The 16,266-nt window shown below is 33.8% G+C and overlaps 1 protein-coding gene across 1 annotated transcript; it reads left to right on the top strand.

The window, feature by feature from the left end:
• The first annotated feature begins 5,763 nt into the window (after positions 1-5,763).
• On the top strand, positions 5,764-8,345 carry LOC131601568 (U-box domain-containing protein 16-like). The gene has a single exon (XM_058873421.1). It carries the CDS (start codon positions 5,980-5,982, stop codon positions 8,191-8,193), a length of 2,214 nt encoding a protein of 737 aa, XP_058729404.1. The 5' UTR covers positions 5,764-5,979; the 3' UTR covers positions 8,194-8,345.
• Positions 8,346-16,266: the final 7,921 nt, after the last annotated feature.

Below are 16,266 nucleotides of genomic sequence, written 5' to 3'. Positions count from 1 at the left end.
ATATATATATATATATATATATATATATATATATATATATATATATATATATATATATATATATATATATATATATATATATATATATATATATATATATATGAGGAGGGATATATTTACTCCAACTTACTCCAAAATCTTAACCATTAATTTTCATTAATCTAACAGTTTTAATTGATTATTTAATCTAATTATTTTTGGAAATATCTTTCTACATAAAAAATTAATTACAGTTGTTAGGTTAATGATAATCAATGGTTAAGATTTAGAGTAAGTGTTCAACACTTATTCTTGAAGTAAATATATCTCTATATTTATATATATATTCCACCTGAGGTATATATTAATTGCGTGGCAATAGATACCTAATTGGATCCATGGATATATATATATATATATATATATATATATATATATATATATATATATATATATATATATATATATATATATATATATATATATAAATGTTAACCAGTGCCCTCAAGGCAATGGTTAAAACTTTAAAAATAGTAAATTTATCTCGATAATCTGCATATTTAATGCTTCGAAAATTGAAATGTTATATTTTTTATAATTTTTTTTTTGGAATGCTTAATCATTATCCTGAGGGGACTGGTTAGCAAGACCCATATATATATATATATATATATATATATATATATATATATATATATATATATATATATATATATATATATATATATATATATATATATATATATATATATATATATATATGGGGACGTATCAAATGAGAATTTTGTATATTATGAGAACTGAGAACTTTTAATAATAAACGTACGATTTAAAATCAATGCTTTAGATTTCACTCAAATTTTAAAAGACAATAATTAATAGATAGATTCTGATTTAAATACATATCATATAAATGCATATATGAGCATTGATTTTAAATTGTACGGTTATTATTAAAAGTTCTCATTCTATATATATATATATATATATATATATATATATATATATATATATATATATATATATATAAGGATAGGATCAAATGACACCAAGGTGTCAAAGTTTAATTTGACACCAAATCTCAACCGTTAAAAGAATTGATCTAACGGTGATACTAAATAGCCTATTTTTTTAGGAGAAAAATATGCTATGTATTTTTTTATTATTATTTTATTTCATTTAGTATCACCGTTAGATCAATTCTTTTAACGGGTGAGATTTTTGTGTCAAATTAAACTTTGACACCTTGGTGTCATTTGATCCTATCCCATATATATATATATATATATATATATATATATATATATATATATATATATATATATATATATGGATAGGATCAAGTGATACCAAGGTGTCAAAGTTTAATTTGACACCAAATCTCAACCGTTAAAATAATTGATCAAACGGTGATGCTAAATAGTCTATTTTTTAGGAGAAAAATATGTTATGTATTTTTTATTATTATTTTATTTCATTTAGCATCACCGTTTGATCAATTATTTTAACGATCGAGATTTGGTGTCAAATTAAACTTTGACACCTTGGTGTCATTTGATCCTATCCCATATATATATATATATATATATATATATATATATATATATATATATATATATATATATATATATATATATATATATATATATATATATATATATATATATATATATATATATAAAGGTTGTTAATATCAAATAGTGGCGCGTAGTGCCGGATCTCCTAAATGCTATAGCGACATAGCGAATAACGGAATGACGGTTATTGTGAGCTTTTAAAAATCAAGGTAAATATTTAATATGAGAACATAAATACTAAAATAGGTTCCAATAACATACATAAATACTAAAAATAAGTTCCAACAACATACATAATGACTTAAAAACAAAAGTTGCAATATACATAAATCAAACATAATGACTCAAATTAAGAATATACTTAAAATGACTAAATTAAATTATAAACGTAAACAAAATGACTAAATCACATCTGTCTCATCTTCACTTCTAAGTTCCACCATATTAATATCATCTTGCTCATCACTTGATTCAATTTCAAACACTTCTTCTTCCACCTCCAACTCCTCATCTCCATTAGACACTTATGTAACAAGTCTAGAGTGATGCCTAGTAACTCTTGTTGGTTCATTAGCCCCACTGAGATTACCAACAACTTCCCAAGTCAAACCCTCTTCTCCTAAAACCAAATCATATTCCAATATTTCATTTTTATTCTCATTTTGTTGCAACCATTCATAACATTCATCAATATTGTTGAGGAAAAGGAGAACGACCGCTGATTTGAGTGAAGAGAGAGAATGTAAATGACCTAATGTCTCACTTTTAACTTTTATATTAGTGAAATAAAAGAGAAAAATACAAACTTTCCCTTAAAAAAATCAAAATTACAGTATTGACCTCATATTCACAATAGCGGTCTTTAAAGCGCTACAGAACGGCTATTCCACCGCTACGCCTCCATAAATCGCGGTCGCTATTTCAGATAACGGGTAGCAGCCCAAAAGCGTTGTGGCAAGGACCTCTACCGCTACGCTACACCGCTATAGCACGCTATTGACAACCTAGATAGATATATATTGGAAGTGGTATCGGAATTTTATAGTCCTAATATATGCTGATCAAATTTATCTTTAATTTGCTTACTAAGTTTTAGAAACAAGTTAATTCTAGTAAATAGTAGTTATAATTTTTTCTTCTTTAAGCAAAAAATTATACTTTTTGTACAAAGGAAAAATGTTTGGTCTACTATGTTATCTATCTTATCATGCACGCAAGCTTGCTTGTACAACCATATGATGCCATGCCTATTTTTCATACATGTAAAGAAAAAAAATATGTTATTTTAGGTTTTTTTATTTCCAAATAATATAGGAGTTGAAGATAAATAAATTGGATATCGTGGGTTCGAATTCACACATATATCTCTGATGTCTTTACACAATTATTAATTAACTGATTTAATAAAATTTTAGGTTTAACTCTGTAAGGGTTAGACAATTCATTAATCTTCAAAATTTTGAATTAAAAAAATAAAAACTTCAAAAGTATAAGAAAAGAACCATGATACAAAGTGTGACACTTAGAAACAGCTAAGATGGGAGCAAAGTGAGTGAAATACAGACCCCCTTAGGTTAGGTGGTGAAGAAAGCCAACAAAAAGACATACACCAACTATGTGAATATTATTACTTATTCACATACATTTCCAGATTCTCACGCCTCATAATACAGTTACGAAATTGGGATTGTACTCTACATATATGGGACCAAAAATAGTGTAAAGTGAAGTTGAAGAAACTAAGGTCTAAACATAAGGGGTGTAGGGTAGGCTATGGTGGGGTGGAGATAGGAACTTGTGAAAGTGAAATATTAGATATGTTACTTATCCATGTAAGAAATTAGTTTGGGATTTTTAATTAGTCATGCTAATTGCGTGTTTGTGAAAATAACTTGAAGTAAAGTCAAAATTTACTTAATATATATCCTATTTTGGTGGCTTAACACGTGTAAATGATTTATGTATATCTTCAATTTTGTAATAAGTGATCTATGTGTAAAAATAATATTTAAAATTAAATGATTTTTTTTTAATTTTAAATTTAATGTTAATTGTGATTTTAAAATGGATATTTATATTTATCGAAAACATCATATGAAATACTTGAATCAATAAATGTCTCTAACCTCTTAGCTTTCAACCAGAATCTTGACTTTATCAACCAATGGGAAGAGTCTTTAATATTTGTTGTTAAAGTCTCTAGGTTTCTTTCTTTTTAGATAACTCAAATGACATAAAAACAATTTCGAACCTTATTGTAGGGCATGTGCCATGATGTAATTGATACACATACAATCATTGGCCGCTATTGTACACAATTTAGATCAAAATACATATAATCCATGAAAAAAATCAGGAACTCTTTTTCTTTTTACAAGTAATCTTGTCCAATCTATCGAAATTATTCTTCGTTTCACCGGATTGTTTATATTAAGAATTTTATTATTGATCAACCTAACCATTTTCCTATGTGATATTTCTCCTCCACCCTAGATCATAGACTCTAACTTCGGTCGACAACTTTAAAAGACGGGAAAACTTAGAAGACTCACTCTCTCCAACTAAAGACCATTCTAAAAATTCAATTATTTCTCATCATCCACTAAACGTGATCATTGATCACCTAACCACATTTCTCGACTAACTCCTATTTCTTCCATGACGCTAGCCAAATCACTCCATCGTACAAACGACCTACTACCTCCATTTTCCTCTATATTTCATTACTAAAACTTTAAAGCATAACCCATCCTTATCAACATATAACCTCCACTATCAATTTTTCTATCAAAACTAAATTGAACTCACTTATAAAACATATTTTCTTACTAAATTATTATAATTAAGATGTACTTAACACAACTTTTTCAATTTTATTATTTCCATAAAGTATTTCATTATTATAATTAAATTAATTTATTTGATGCGTCGTATGTATTCAATGTTCATTAAAATTGATATAATTATCTAGTAAGAATGCTTTTTTTACTAACATACATGTGCATTTTCATTCTTAATCAGTTCATAAGAACACAATCACTTATTTCATTTTGACCGTTGATCTACATTTAATGATCGCCTACACTAAATATGAAAAGAACTGAAAATAGTTCTAAGCGTCTATATAAATGTGACATTAAATTATATATAATTTTTTTTTAAACAATTGAAAATTTTCAACTCATTCAAACACTAGAATATTAAAATTTTGCAAGAATCCTCTAATCAAAAAAGAAGCATAACCATTATCTTCAACTTTTTATCTAATTTTATTCCCTACTATATAAAAAGATAGAATCATTGTCTTTTATAGTTAGATAAGGAAGAATAAATAAAAAGTTAGACAAAATCATTGCTAATAATATGTGATGTTCAATAAGCATATATTCTATATACTTTTTTATTTTATCATAATAAAGCAATAAAAGGAAAACTTTAACAAAAGAGAACAAAAAAAAGTTAATAAAAGAAATTTTCCTGAATATAAAAATCTAGAATTGATATATACCACCACCATACAAAAAGTGATTCTCAAATAATTGATTGGTTCGGAAATATATTTTATTATATAATTAAATACAATGATGGATGACCATGAAATATTATTTACAACTAAGTCTACACCAACCCTTACCAATTGGCAGCCTCACTTGATCAAACCACTACCAGGCAAATCATACAAAGTCAAGAAAATACTAATACTAATAATAATAATTATAAAATACATAAAAGAGTACTATAGGTAATTTTAATATTCAATTAATCAACTTGTTAAACAACTCAAATAGTTAATAAACTTCAGATATTTTATAAATAAACTAAATAATTATCTAAAAATACTTAAATTTGAATGAAATAATAGAAGATTTTTTCAAATTAATTAGAAGTTTGAACTCTACCCTAATTACATGTTTATCGTTCATTGTAATCCTTCTCAATTTAAAAGATTAATATAATTAACTAAAAAAATTAGATAACTAAATAATGTTAAAACTTAAAAGTCTAGTTAAGAACCATTCTGCTGCTAACATTCAACAAATAGCCGCTATATACTTTTATTTCACACTCATTGTCAATATAAATGAATTTGACCAAATAATTGTAACCAAAAAAAATAATTGTCAACTACCTCAACAACAAGGAAATCGGTGTGCTTGTGTTGTGCATATATATAAAATCAACAACTTTTAATCAAAACAAAAACACAGTCAAATTTCAAAACCTATTACTACAACTTGCAATAATAATAATAATACTATTATATTAACCAAGCCAGCATAGCAGACCCATGTTTCATTGATTCCACAAGTTTGTGTATTACACGCAGAGAAAAACAACGGCCATACCCAATTTGTTTTAGAATAATCGCTTAAATAATAATTCCTTATTTTGCTTTCTTTCTTCAGCTATCTATCTATCTTCAATGAAAAGTCATCATAATCATAATCTTCTTCTTCATTCTTCTTTTACTTCTGATATCAACAACTCTATCATAGACTTAAATCCCAATCATCAATTCACAAAAAACATGCCGATATCACCTCAAACTTTCCCTACAACTAAACGACCACCTTCAGAGTCGTCGTTTATCTCTCCAAACCTCAATAACTTCAATCTTCTCCACTCTCTGTTACACCTCACCTACCAAATATCTTCATTAAACGCACCTCCTTGGTGTCGTTTTCTCTTGAACAAAACCTCATCTTCCACCATCCGTAAAACGCAGCTACTCGGTGTCGTTTTCGAAGACCTAATTCGCAGTGATTCAACTTCAACTTCAACTTCAATTTCAATTTCAACCACTATTTGTTCAAACTCTTTTGATCTTTGTCTTGAAGAAATGTACATAGTGTTACACAGGATCAAAACGTTGATTGAAGATTGTTCCAATGGAAGCAAATTCTCTATTCTAATGCAAATTGAAATCATCGCTGATAATTTCAACAAACTCACCGGAGAATTATCGACGCTTCTAGATGTTTTTCCGATCCATCAGTTTAATCTCAACGACGACGTTTTGGAGATTGTTCATCTCATCAGAAAACAGTGTTCAGAATCAAAGCTTCAATTAGGTGAAGAACAGATCAATCTCCGAAACGATGTCGTTTCTGTTCTGGAAGGGATTAAAAGGGAGATTGTTCCGAATAAGGAGAAACTAGCTTCGATTTTCGAGAAACTGGAGATTCGCGATTCATCAACATGCAGAACTGAGATTGAAAATCTTCAAGAAGAGATTCAGAATCAAAGTGAAGAACAATCGAAATCAAATATGTTTGCTTTGATCGGCCTTGTTCGTTACGCGAAGTGTGTTCTCTTCGGAGCATCAACGCCGTCGACGAGAATTGAAACACTCCGGCGGAATCAGTCGTTGGAGATTGTTGTTCCGGCGGATTACCGGTGTCCGATAAGCTTAGAACTGATTCGTGATCCTGTCGTCGTGGCAACAGGACAGACGTACGATCGTGCCTCCATCAAGTTATGGATTGAATCTGGACATAACACGTGTCCTAAAACAGGTCAGACCCTGGCCCACACGGATTTAATACCTAATCATGCTTTGAGAAACATGATAGCTTTGTGGTGCAGAGAACAGAAAATTCCGTTTGAAGATGACACGGTTACCGTTAAAATAAACGGCGGTGTTGCCAATAAAACAGCTTTGGAAGCTACGAGAATGACGGCGTCGTTTTTAGTCAACAAGTTGACATTGACTAACTCAATGGAAGATACAAACGGCGTCGTTTATGAGCTTCGGGTGTTAGCGAAAACTGATTCAGAAAGCCGAGCCTGTATAGCCGAAGCTGGAGCTATAGAGCTTTTGGTTCGGTTTTTAAACTATGAAGTTGGTTCGAACAACCCGAGCCTACAAGTTAACGCCGTGACAACGATTTTAAATCTTTCTATCCTTGAAGCGAATAAGATAAAGATAATGGAAAGTGAGGGTGCGTTAAATGGTATAACGGAGGTTTTACGAGCAGGTGCCACGTGGGAGGCGAAATCGAATGCTGCGGCGACGGTGTTTAGTTTAACGGGAGTTGTTGCTTTTAGAAAACGGTTAGGGAGGAAGACACGTGTCGTTAGTGGATTGGTTGAGTTAGCGAAGAGTGGGCCTGAGGGAGCGAAGAGAGATGCTCTTGCCGCGATTTTGAATCTGGCGTCGGATCGTGAGACGGTGGCGAGGTTAGTTGAGAGTGGCGCGGTTCAAATGACAGCGGAGATAATGCCGGGAATGCCGGAGGAGGCTGTGACGATACTTGAAGCGGTGGTTAAGCGGGGAGGATTGGTGGCGGTTGCGGCGGCTTTTATGGGGATAAAGAAATTGGGGAAGGTGTTGAGGGAGGGATCGGAGAGAGCAAGAGAGAGTGCAGCGGCGACGCTGGTGACGATGTGTAGGAAAGGTGGATCGGAGATTGTGACGGAGCTTGCGGGGATTCATGGTGTGGAGAGGGTGATTTGGGAGTTGATGGCGGTGGGGAGTGTGAGAGGGAGGAGGAAGGCGGCGACGTTGTTGAGGATTTTACGGCGGTGGGCGGCGGGTTTGGACGGTGGTGAAACGGAAGGGTTTTCTACAACTAATGCTTCTGTTAGTGCGTCAACTACCGTGGTTGTTCCAACTACTACTTCATCAGTACAATAGCACAATTAAAATTTGTAAATTTCTCAACTTTCGTTGTGAGTTAGTTTTTTTTTTACTATTTTTTTTAGTTTACCTGATTTTACCTTTTCTGTAAAATGTAGCATATGGGGAAATTTTCTTTTTTTGTTAATGGAAATATATACATTCTTTCATTATTTGAATTTGCTATGAAGTAAAAAGTGAGTTTTGCATTTTGTTATGGGTTTTAGAATAGTAATATTAACGGTTAATTGAATTTTGATTCTTTTAGAAGGTTATATTATTGGATTAGGATTACATTTTTGAAATCTGGATTATGATTCTTTGGATTGTTTTTTATCAATAATTTTTCAAACCTAGTGAATTGAGTTCGTTATATACTATCTTTGTTATTAAATATAAACCCTTGTAAAAAATAGTTGTCAATAAAAATAAGTCTCTTTTTAAAATATAAGATATATTTTATTGTTTTTTTTAATATTCTTAATCAATACTACAAAGTGTTAGAAAATTTAGTCATAGTTGAACAAATATCTATACATCACATATTGTGTTTTGGATGAAATTATGTTTGGTGCTAGTCAAAAATTTATTAAAGGTTAAATGCTTTTTTCTTAATTCTTTATCTTTAATTTGGTCTATTTTTGTCCCTTAAATTTTAAAAATATCAATTTGATTTATTTTTTCTTCAAACTTTGTCAAATAAATCTTTTTCGTCAAATTCCAACAAGCGACGTCTATTTTTGTCAGCATGGCATCCTTGTTGGCATTTGTTCATCTTCTTCGTTTTTACTGTGTTTATTTCCAACTCTTATTCAAATGAACCCTAAATAAAATTAGGGTACAAATCTCCTAGATTGGCATGACCATTGCCTTCTCTTCTGTCAAATTGAACCCTGAAATTTTGAAAACTTGTAAAAATAAGTAATGGTGTCTTAGGTGGCTCCCAGCCTAGCACAACTTCTACTTTGGATGGATTGACAATAATAACATTCTTCGAAATCACGTGCTCTAGAAACTTCACTTCATCTAGCCAAAGTTCACACTTCCCTAAGTTAACATATAATTGTTTCCCCTTCAACACTTGAAATACTTGACGTAAATGCTCTTGGTGCTCTACCATATTCTTGGAATATATAAGAATCTCATTGATAAATACTACCATAAAAATTTTCCAAGAACAGATGGAAGATACGATTCATATAATCCATGAAAATGACAGGTGCATTGGTCACTCCGAAAGGCATCGCTAGATATTCATAATGCCCGTAGCGAGTTCTAAATGTTGTCTTGGGAATATCTTCTTCCTTCACTCGTATTTGATGGTGCCCAAACTTCAAATCAATTGTCGAAAATACTATTACACCTTTGAGTTGGTCCATGAGGTTGTCAATATGTGGCAATGGATATATATCCTTCATGGTAACTTTGTTGAGTTTTTGATAATCACTGCGAAGTTTAGATTTGACATTATTCTTCTTCATAAGAAGGACCGAGGCTCCCCAAGGTGAAACACTTGGTAGAATAAATTCCTTGGATTGGAGGTCCTCTAATTGGTTCTTTATCTCATCTAACTCTAGCGGAGACATTCTGTAGGAAGAAATGGAGATAGATCTTGTTCCATGAGTGATATCAATAGAGAATTCAACATTGCAAACTAGTGGTAAGCCTGGTATATCTGCTAGAAACACCTCTAGAAAGATAAATGGAGCTTTTACATTAGCTAAGCTTAATAACCAACATAGAGAGATTTTAAACAAGTTTTTTTCAAGAACCTTCAAACAGGGCTTTTACACAGGCTAAACTCAAAAACTTACAACTATAGCTTTTACAAAGGTTAAGCTCAAAAACCTATAACCAGGCTTTTATACGGGTCTATCTTGCAACCTTTACAAAATAATTCTATAAGAGAATCACTTGAATACAAAAATTTAAAGAAATCACCAATTACAACAAAACTCTCACACAAGCTTCTGGATCTTTCAGAACTATGGCATTCTTCATGGAAAGAAAATATGAAAGCGAAGAGAGTAGAAGAGAGGTAGAAGGTTTTCTAATCAAAACTTTGGTGTAAAAAATATTGAGGACAAGCCCCCTTTATATAAGAAAAAATATTGGCTTAAAAAAGGAAATGATCCACGAGCCTTTTTAATGTTTTAATCAATTAATCATAGCAAGTAACTGATTAAAACCTTTCAAAATACTGAAACCATAATCCTAAAAATGAAATCCTGAAACAACTATATGGTTTAATTGATTAAAAGCTTTTCTAATTGATTAAGAGGTTATTTTCCTTTCTCTATTTGATTGAACCAAGTCCTTAATCAATTAGACATTGTAATAATTTCACCAATTGATTAGAAACACTTTTTAATCAACTCCACACAAGTATTGATAATTTTTCAAGAGATTTTATAAAATTATATAGGGTTTTAAAAACTTTGTGTGTGTGTGTGTGTGTGTGTGTGTGTGTGTGTGTGTGAGAGAGAGAGAGAGAGAGAGAGAGAGAGAGAGAGAGAGAGAGTGTGTGTGTGTGTGTGTGTTTACCCAGAAATTTGGTAAACAAGCGCTAGTTTCCTTTTTAAAGGTTACTTTTGCGGAATCAACTAGAATATTCCAGGACTAATTGCTTTTATTTGTCTATTATGTGTATCTAGTTTGTATTAAATGCAGTAATAACTTTAAAGTAAAAGTAAACACTAAAATTCAAGACTTTAAAGTAAATGAAAGCAATATAAATGTGCACTGAAAGTAATGCATAATGTAAAATGATTGCATAAATTAAACTGGTACGCATACATACATTCCAAAGTTGCACTCGTCACTCATTATTGCACAGAGATTTGAGTTTACTTGTGTTTTTGTAGAAAATGCGGACCTTAAACTGTTCCTCTGGAACTTGCTTAAATAGTGAAAATAAAAATAACTACTACTAACGGTCGACTGATTACTAGCCAACACGTGTCTTCGACATGCAGCATCTTCGTCTGTGAGGCTTCCACGCGTCCTGTAGGAACTGCTGAAAACTGTCTGAAACTGCTTCCTTTGACTTCTGATGCTTTCCGACTTCAAAACTATACTTGGCAAAAACGCCTAAGTTTTCTGCTTATTTTAGTCGACCATCATGGCGAGCTTGCCGATTTTAGTCGGACCCTGATAACGATGGCATTTTGTAGTCGAACCATAGTCTTTGACTAGGAAAGCCTCTTAACCAGACTGCTTTGCCTTAGACTTTTTAATAACTTCAACATATCTTAAAGATTATTTACCATTATTAGCAAGTTGAAATCCTAGGGTAACAAATTTCCCCCCAAGCGGCTTCTTTCGAGTGTTTTTACAAAAGAGAAAGATGGCGTTTCATCTTCTTCGTAGGTTTCGACTTTTGGTGTCTTTAAACGCCATGATTAATTTACACATTCCTAGACACTAATTATTACCTAAATCCTAGGTAGTGGGCTATAACTGCTCCCCACTTTCTTGTACCAGTTTCCAAAGCGTTTTTGACGTGACCTTTGATTCAACAACTTCTTTTCCACACGATTTCATTGACGTCATTATAGCCTCTATATATATGTATGTGAGTTTCTTCTCCCTTTTCCTTTCTTCTCGTTTTCCTTTTCTTCTCAAACGTTTTCAGAGCTCTCTTTTTCTCTAACCTTTAAACACTTGTTTTCTTCTTTTCTTCAACACATAACAATGGCTGCAAACACCACCACTAACACCAACAACACCGTCTATGCTACGGGCTCCAACCCTTTAGGGGCCATTATCTCTCGTGAAGAGGAAGAGAAAGGATTGGATTTCATCCCTCAACCCAAACTCACAGAAGCTAAAGCCATTATCTGGCAGAATCAAATGTTGATTCCTTTCCAGATTACTGATAAGTTGATGGCTTTCTCAGGGCCTCTTCCAGATCATCGTTCTCACCCAGCACAAACCACTGGTTTCTTCCCTTTATTTCAAACTACAATGCCTGTAGCATTTGATAAACCACGCCCTCTCGACCTGAAGTTTATGGATCCTTCAGTGAGGGTTTTTCGTTCAACCCCAGCTCCTGGCAACAAGGAGTATATGGCTTGGCTCAACAAGGTTCAAGCAAAAAAACAACAAAGATGGGAAGAATTGGGTATCTTCGACGCCATCCAATTGTCCAGAACTGGCCATAAGGTTTGTCCTCCTATGTTGCTTGCTTCGTTGTTCTTCTGGGAAGGCTCGACTAACACTTTTCATCTTCCTTGTGGAATGATGACTCCCACTCTCTTCGACGTGGCTGCCATCATAGGGCTTTCGCCCTTGGGTGAGATCTTCGACCCAACTCTCTCGACGGAGATGAACTTCAACTTTACCAATGCTACTATCACCAAATATATGCAAGATCACTATGACAAGTCCACTGAGGAAGTTTCTGACGAAGAACATGTTGCTTTCCTTACTTACTGGCTTTCGTATTACTTGTTTTGCCCAGGGTCGGTCCAGATAACTAAAGCTTATATACCCTTGGCTATCCAAATCCATGAAGGTCGAAAGGTTTCTTTAGGTAAGCTTCTACTTGTCTATCTTTACCATAACTTGGGTATAGCGTCTTTAAGAATCAAACGCCTTTATGAAACCTCAAAACAGCTATCTCTGTCAGGACCCTATTGGCTTCTACAACATTGGTTGAATGCTACCTTCGAGTCACATATTGGTTATACTGTTTCTAGGTCCATTCTAGAGGTCATGTATGACCGGAGGGTCGAAGGCATCAAACTTGCCTTTCAAACTCCTCAAGATGAGTCTAACAGGCCTAACCTTCTCAAATATGTGAAAGTGTTTTCTGAATGTAAATCATTCATAGCTTCTATGGCTCCTTTCTCAAATAGGTGTTTTAGACCAACTTGGTTTAAAGCCATTTTCCCTGGAAACACTCCAACCCTTCGAGCTCAATTAAATGCTATTTGGGCTGCTTTTCTGACCCCAACACTCCTTTCTCATCGCATTGAGTCGACCGGTAAGTGTTATGGGTTTGTAGGTTATCAACCAAACCTGGTCTCTCGACAATTTGGTTTGAGCCAAATGCTGCCCAACAGCCTGTATTCCCATGATGGTGACATTTGTTACTCTGGTCGACCGTTCACAGCCCGTCAACATCTCGACTGCTTAAAATTTCATAACAAACAATCCTTGGAACACCCCACCTTTACCTTTCAGAATTCTTACTTCACAACCAAAGAGTTTAGTGAGTGGTGGTCTGAGTATTACCAACTGTATGATGGGGATTCGTTTGTCAAGAAACTGAATACTGCGTTCGACGTGCTGGAAGATCAACTTACCATAAGTAAGTATTTTTTACATCTAGCTTCGTTTTCTCATTACAATGTGCAATGTTCTAATTTCATTCTTAGATCTTTCAGGGCCTGACCTTACCAATCAAGTCGAAGTCCCTGCTCCTAAACCAGGTCGAAAGCGTCGCAGTACGTCGAACTCCACCACAACCAAGAGAAACAAAGCTATAAGAAAGGTATTACCCTAACCTTTATTCTCTTATTAATAACACCTTGACCTTTGTTAATTGTCATTTTCTCTTTAGCTGGTAGTTCCTGTTGACTCAGACGAAACTACGTCTCCACCAAATCAAGAAAGTGAAATTTTTTCACGACCTCCGCTTCTGACTCCAACAAAGAAACGAAAGGGTGTTAAAAACATTCCTAAAGTTGTTGTTCAGTCCCAAACAATTCCAACAATAATCCCTTCTTCGTCTCCAGTTCTTCCTGAGGTAACTTAGCACCATCTTTTAATGTATTTCTTTCAACAAATTATTTTCTAATCTGTTTCCTCTAAAATAGAATACATCAACTGTCGACCACACTCAAGAGAAGATCGTTGAGGTTGCTGAAAAAATTACTGAGGCTGCTCCTGACTCCAACCTTTTTAGTCCTCAGAGGACTGACGCTTTTGGAAGCACCACTGATTCAGCTAATACTCCAGGTCGAAGTCGAACGGAGCCCCAAGACAATCCCATCTTCGACCAAGCTCAACCTGCAATTAAAAATGTTGAAGTTGCTGACCATGCCTCTCGTCCAAAACACAATACCATATCTCAGTCCAAACAACATCCTACTGTTGATGACACTAACTCCAACAGTTCTCTTAGTCAGGAGGAGATTCTGGACTTGAAGAAGACTAATCCTTTAGAAGCTCTCTTTCGACTTCAGAAGCTGCGGCCAAGTTCTCTTGATATTCCTACTCAGTCAACTAATCCTGATGCTGAAATTGATGCTTCTCTTGTCGATGCTATGTGCCAACTAAAAGCCCACCTAAACGAACCTGAGTTTCTTGCTGTCCTTAAGAGTTCTGAACATCTTGGTGGAGACATTCGCAAGTTATTAGATTCACTCATTAAAGCTTCTCTTCCAGTAGTTGTTGCTCAGTTCTTCTTTGATTTTGAGGCGTACTTCAACCAGCTCTGGAGAGACCTCATCATAAAGAGAAACATCAATCGATAGGCAAAGAACATAGAGCGCGAAATGGAGAGAGAATGGGATGCCAGTGCAGCCTCGACTAAGAAGGTTGAAGAATTTCAGGAGAAAACTTTAAAGTTTTCTGACAAGGAAGGAGAAATCGACAACACGATTGCTGACTATAAGGCCCAAATTGATGCTCTCAACAAGAAGATTCAAGATCTTGAACAAGAGAAAATCAATTTGGCTCAAACTGAGGAAATCCCTTTGCCTGAAACTGTTAATCAAGAGGTTTTGAAAGGACTTGGTCATGGTGAAAATGCCCTCAAATTGGAAAGTAGCATTCGACAACTTAGACAAAACTTGTCTCGACTTGACTCTAAAATTGACTTTGAGTCGGCCAAGCTAGCCTATTTTAGGAACAACTTTCCTACTTTGTAATTTTTATTTTCGACTGACTGTCCATGTACTTTCCAATGATCTTTTTGTAATGACTGGCTCAGTTTTCAGCCATTTTTAATATAATCTTTGGCTTTATTCTATTATGCGAATTTCCTGAAGTATAGGTTTATATTTTTTTCAAATATTTACCATTTATCCTCAAGATTCGACCATCTGAATTCAGTTCTTCAATTTCATATGCGTTGTTTGAAAATGCTTGCAAAATTTTAAACGGCCCTTCCCAACTTGGGGACCATTTACCCAATAATTTATTCCTTTGATCCATGGGTAGAATAACTTTCCACACATAATCACCTACCACAAACGTTTTCTCTTTTACTTTCTTATTGTAAGCTTTCGCCACTTTTTGCTTTTGTCTTATTAACCTATCCAACGCTATTAGTCGTTCTTCGTCTAATTCTACTAATTCATCTAACATCATACTCCAGTACTCCTCTGTCGAAAGATTGTTTTGTCCTTGAATTCTAGCCGACTGTAAATGAATTTCTGCAGGCAACACAGTGTCGTGCCCAAAGGTCAAACGAAATGGGGTAGTGTTTATTGCTTCCTTTGGTGATGTTCGACAAGCCCAAAGGATTTGGTCGAGCGTTTGATGCCAGTTTCTTGGCTTCCTTCCTACATGTTTTTTATCAAGTTTATAATAACTTTATTAGCAGCTTCGACTTGACCATTAGCCTGAGCATAATACGGAGTGGATGTTAGCAATTTAAATCTTGTTTCTGCTGCAAAAGCTTGCATCTTTCGACCAATAAAGACTGATCCCTGATCAGTAGTGATAGTTTCTAAAATCCCATATCTGTAAATAATATGTTTTTGTATAAAACTAATCACTGCTTCTTGATCAGCATTAATCAGGGGAATTGCTTCTATCCATTTAGTAAAATAATCTATTCCTACTAAAATGAATCTTTGTTGTTTAGAAGATGCAGGTTTGATTTCTCCTATTAAATCCAAAGCCCATCCTCTAAAAGGCCAAGGTTTGACAATAAAATGCAACTCACTAGCTGGAACATGTTGGATACCTGAAAATTTCTAGCACTCTTGGCACCCTCTTGCATATTCAATACAATCTTTCAACATTGTCAGCCAATATAAGCCTTGTCTAAACAACAACCACTTCATTTTATGGCCTGACTGATGAGCTCCACAAACACCACTATGAACCTCTGACACGGCCAAATATGCTTCAGCT

Source organism: Vicia villosa, linkage group LG5 (assembly GCF_029867415.1).
Source record: "Vicia villosa cultivar HV-30 ecotype Madison, WI linkage group LG5, Vvil1.0, whole genome shotgun sequence".
Lineage (NCBI taxonomy): Eukaryota > Viridiplantae > Streptophyta > Magnoliopsida > Fabales > Fabaceae > Vicia > Vicia villosa.
This window is presented reverse-complemented; position numbering and strand designations above follow the sequence as displayed.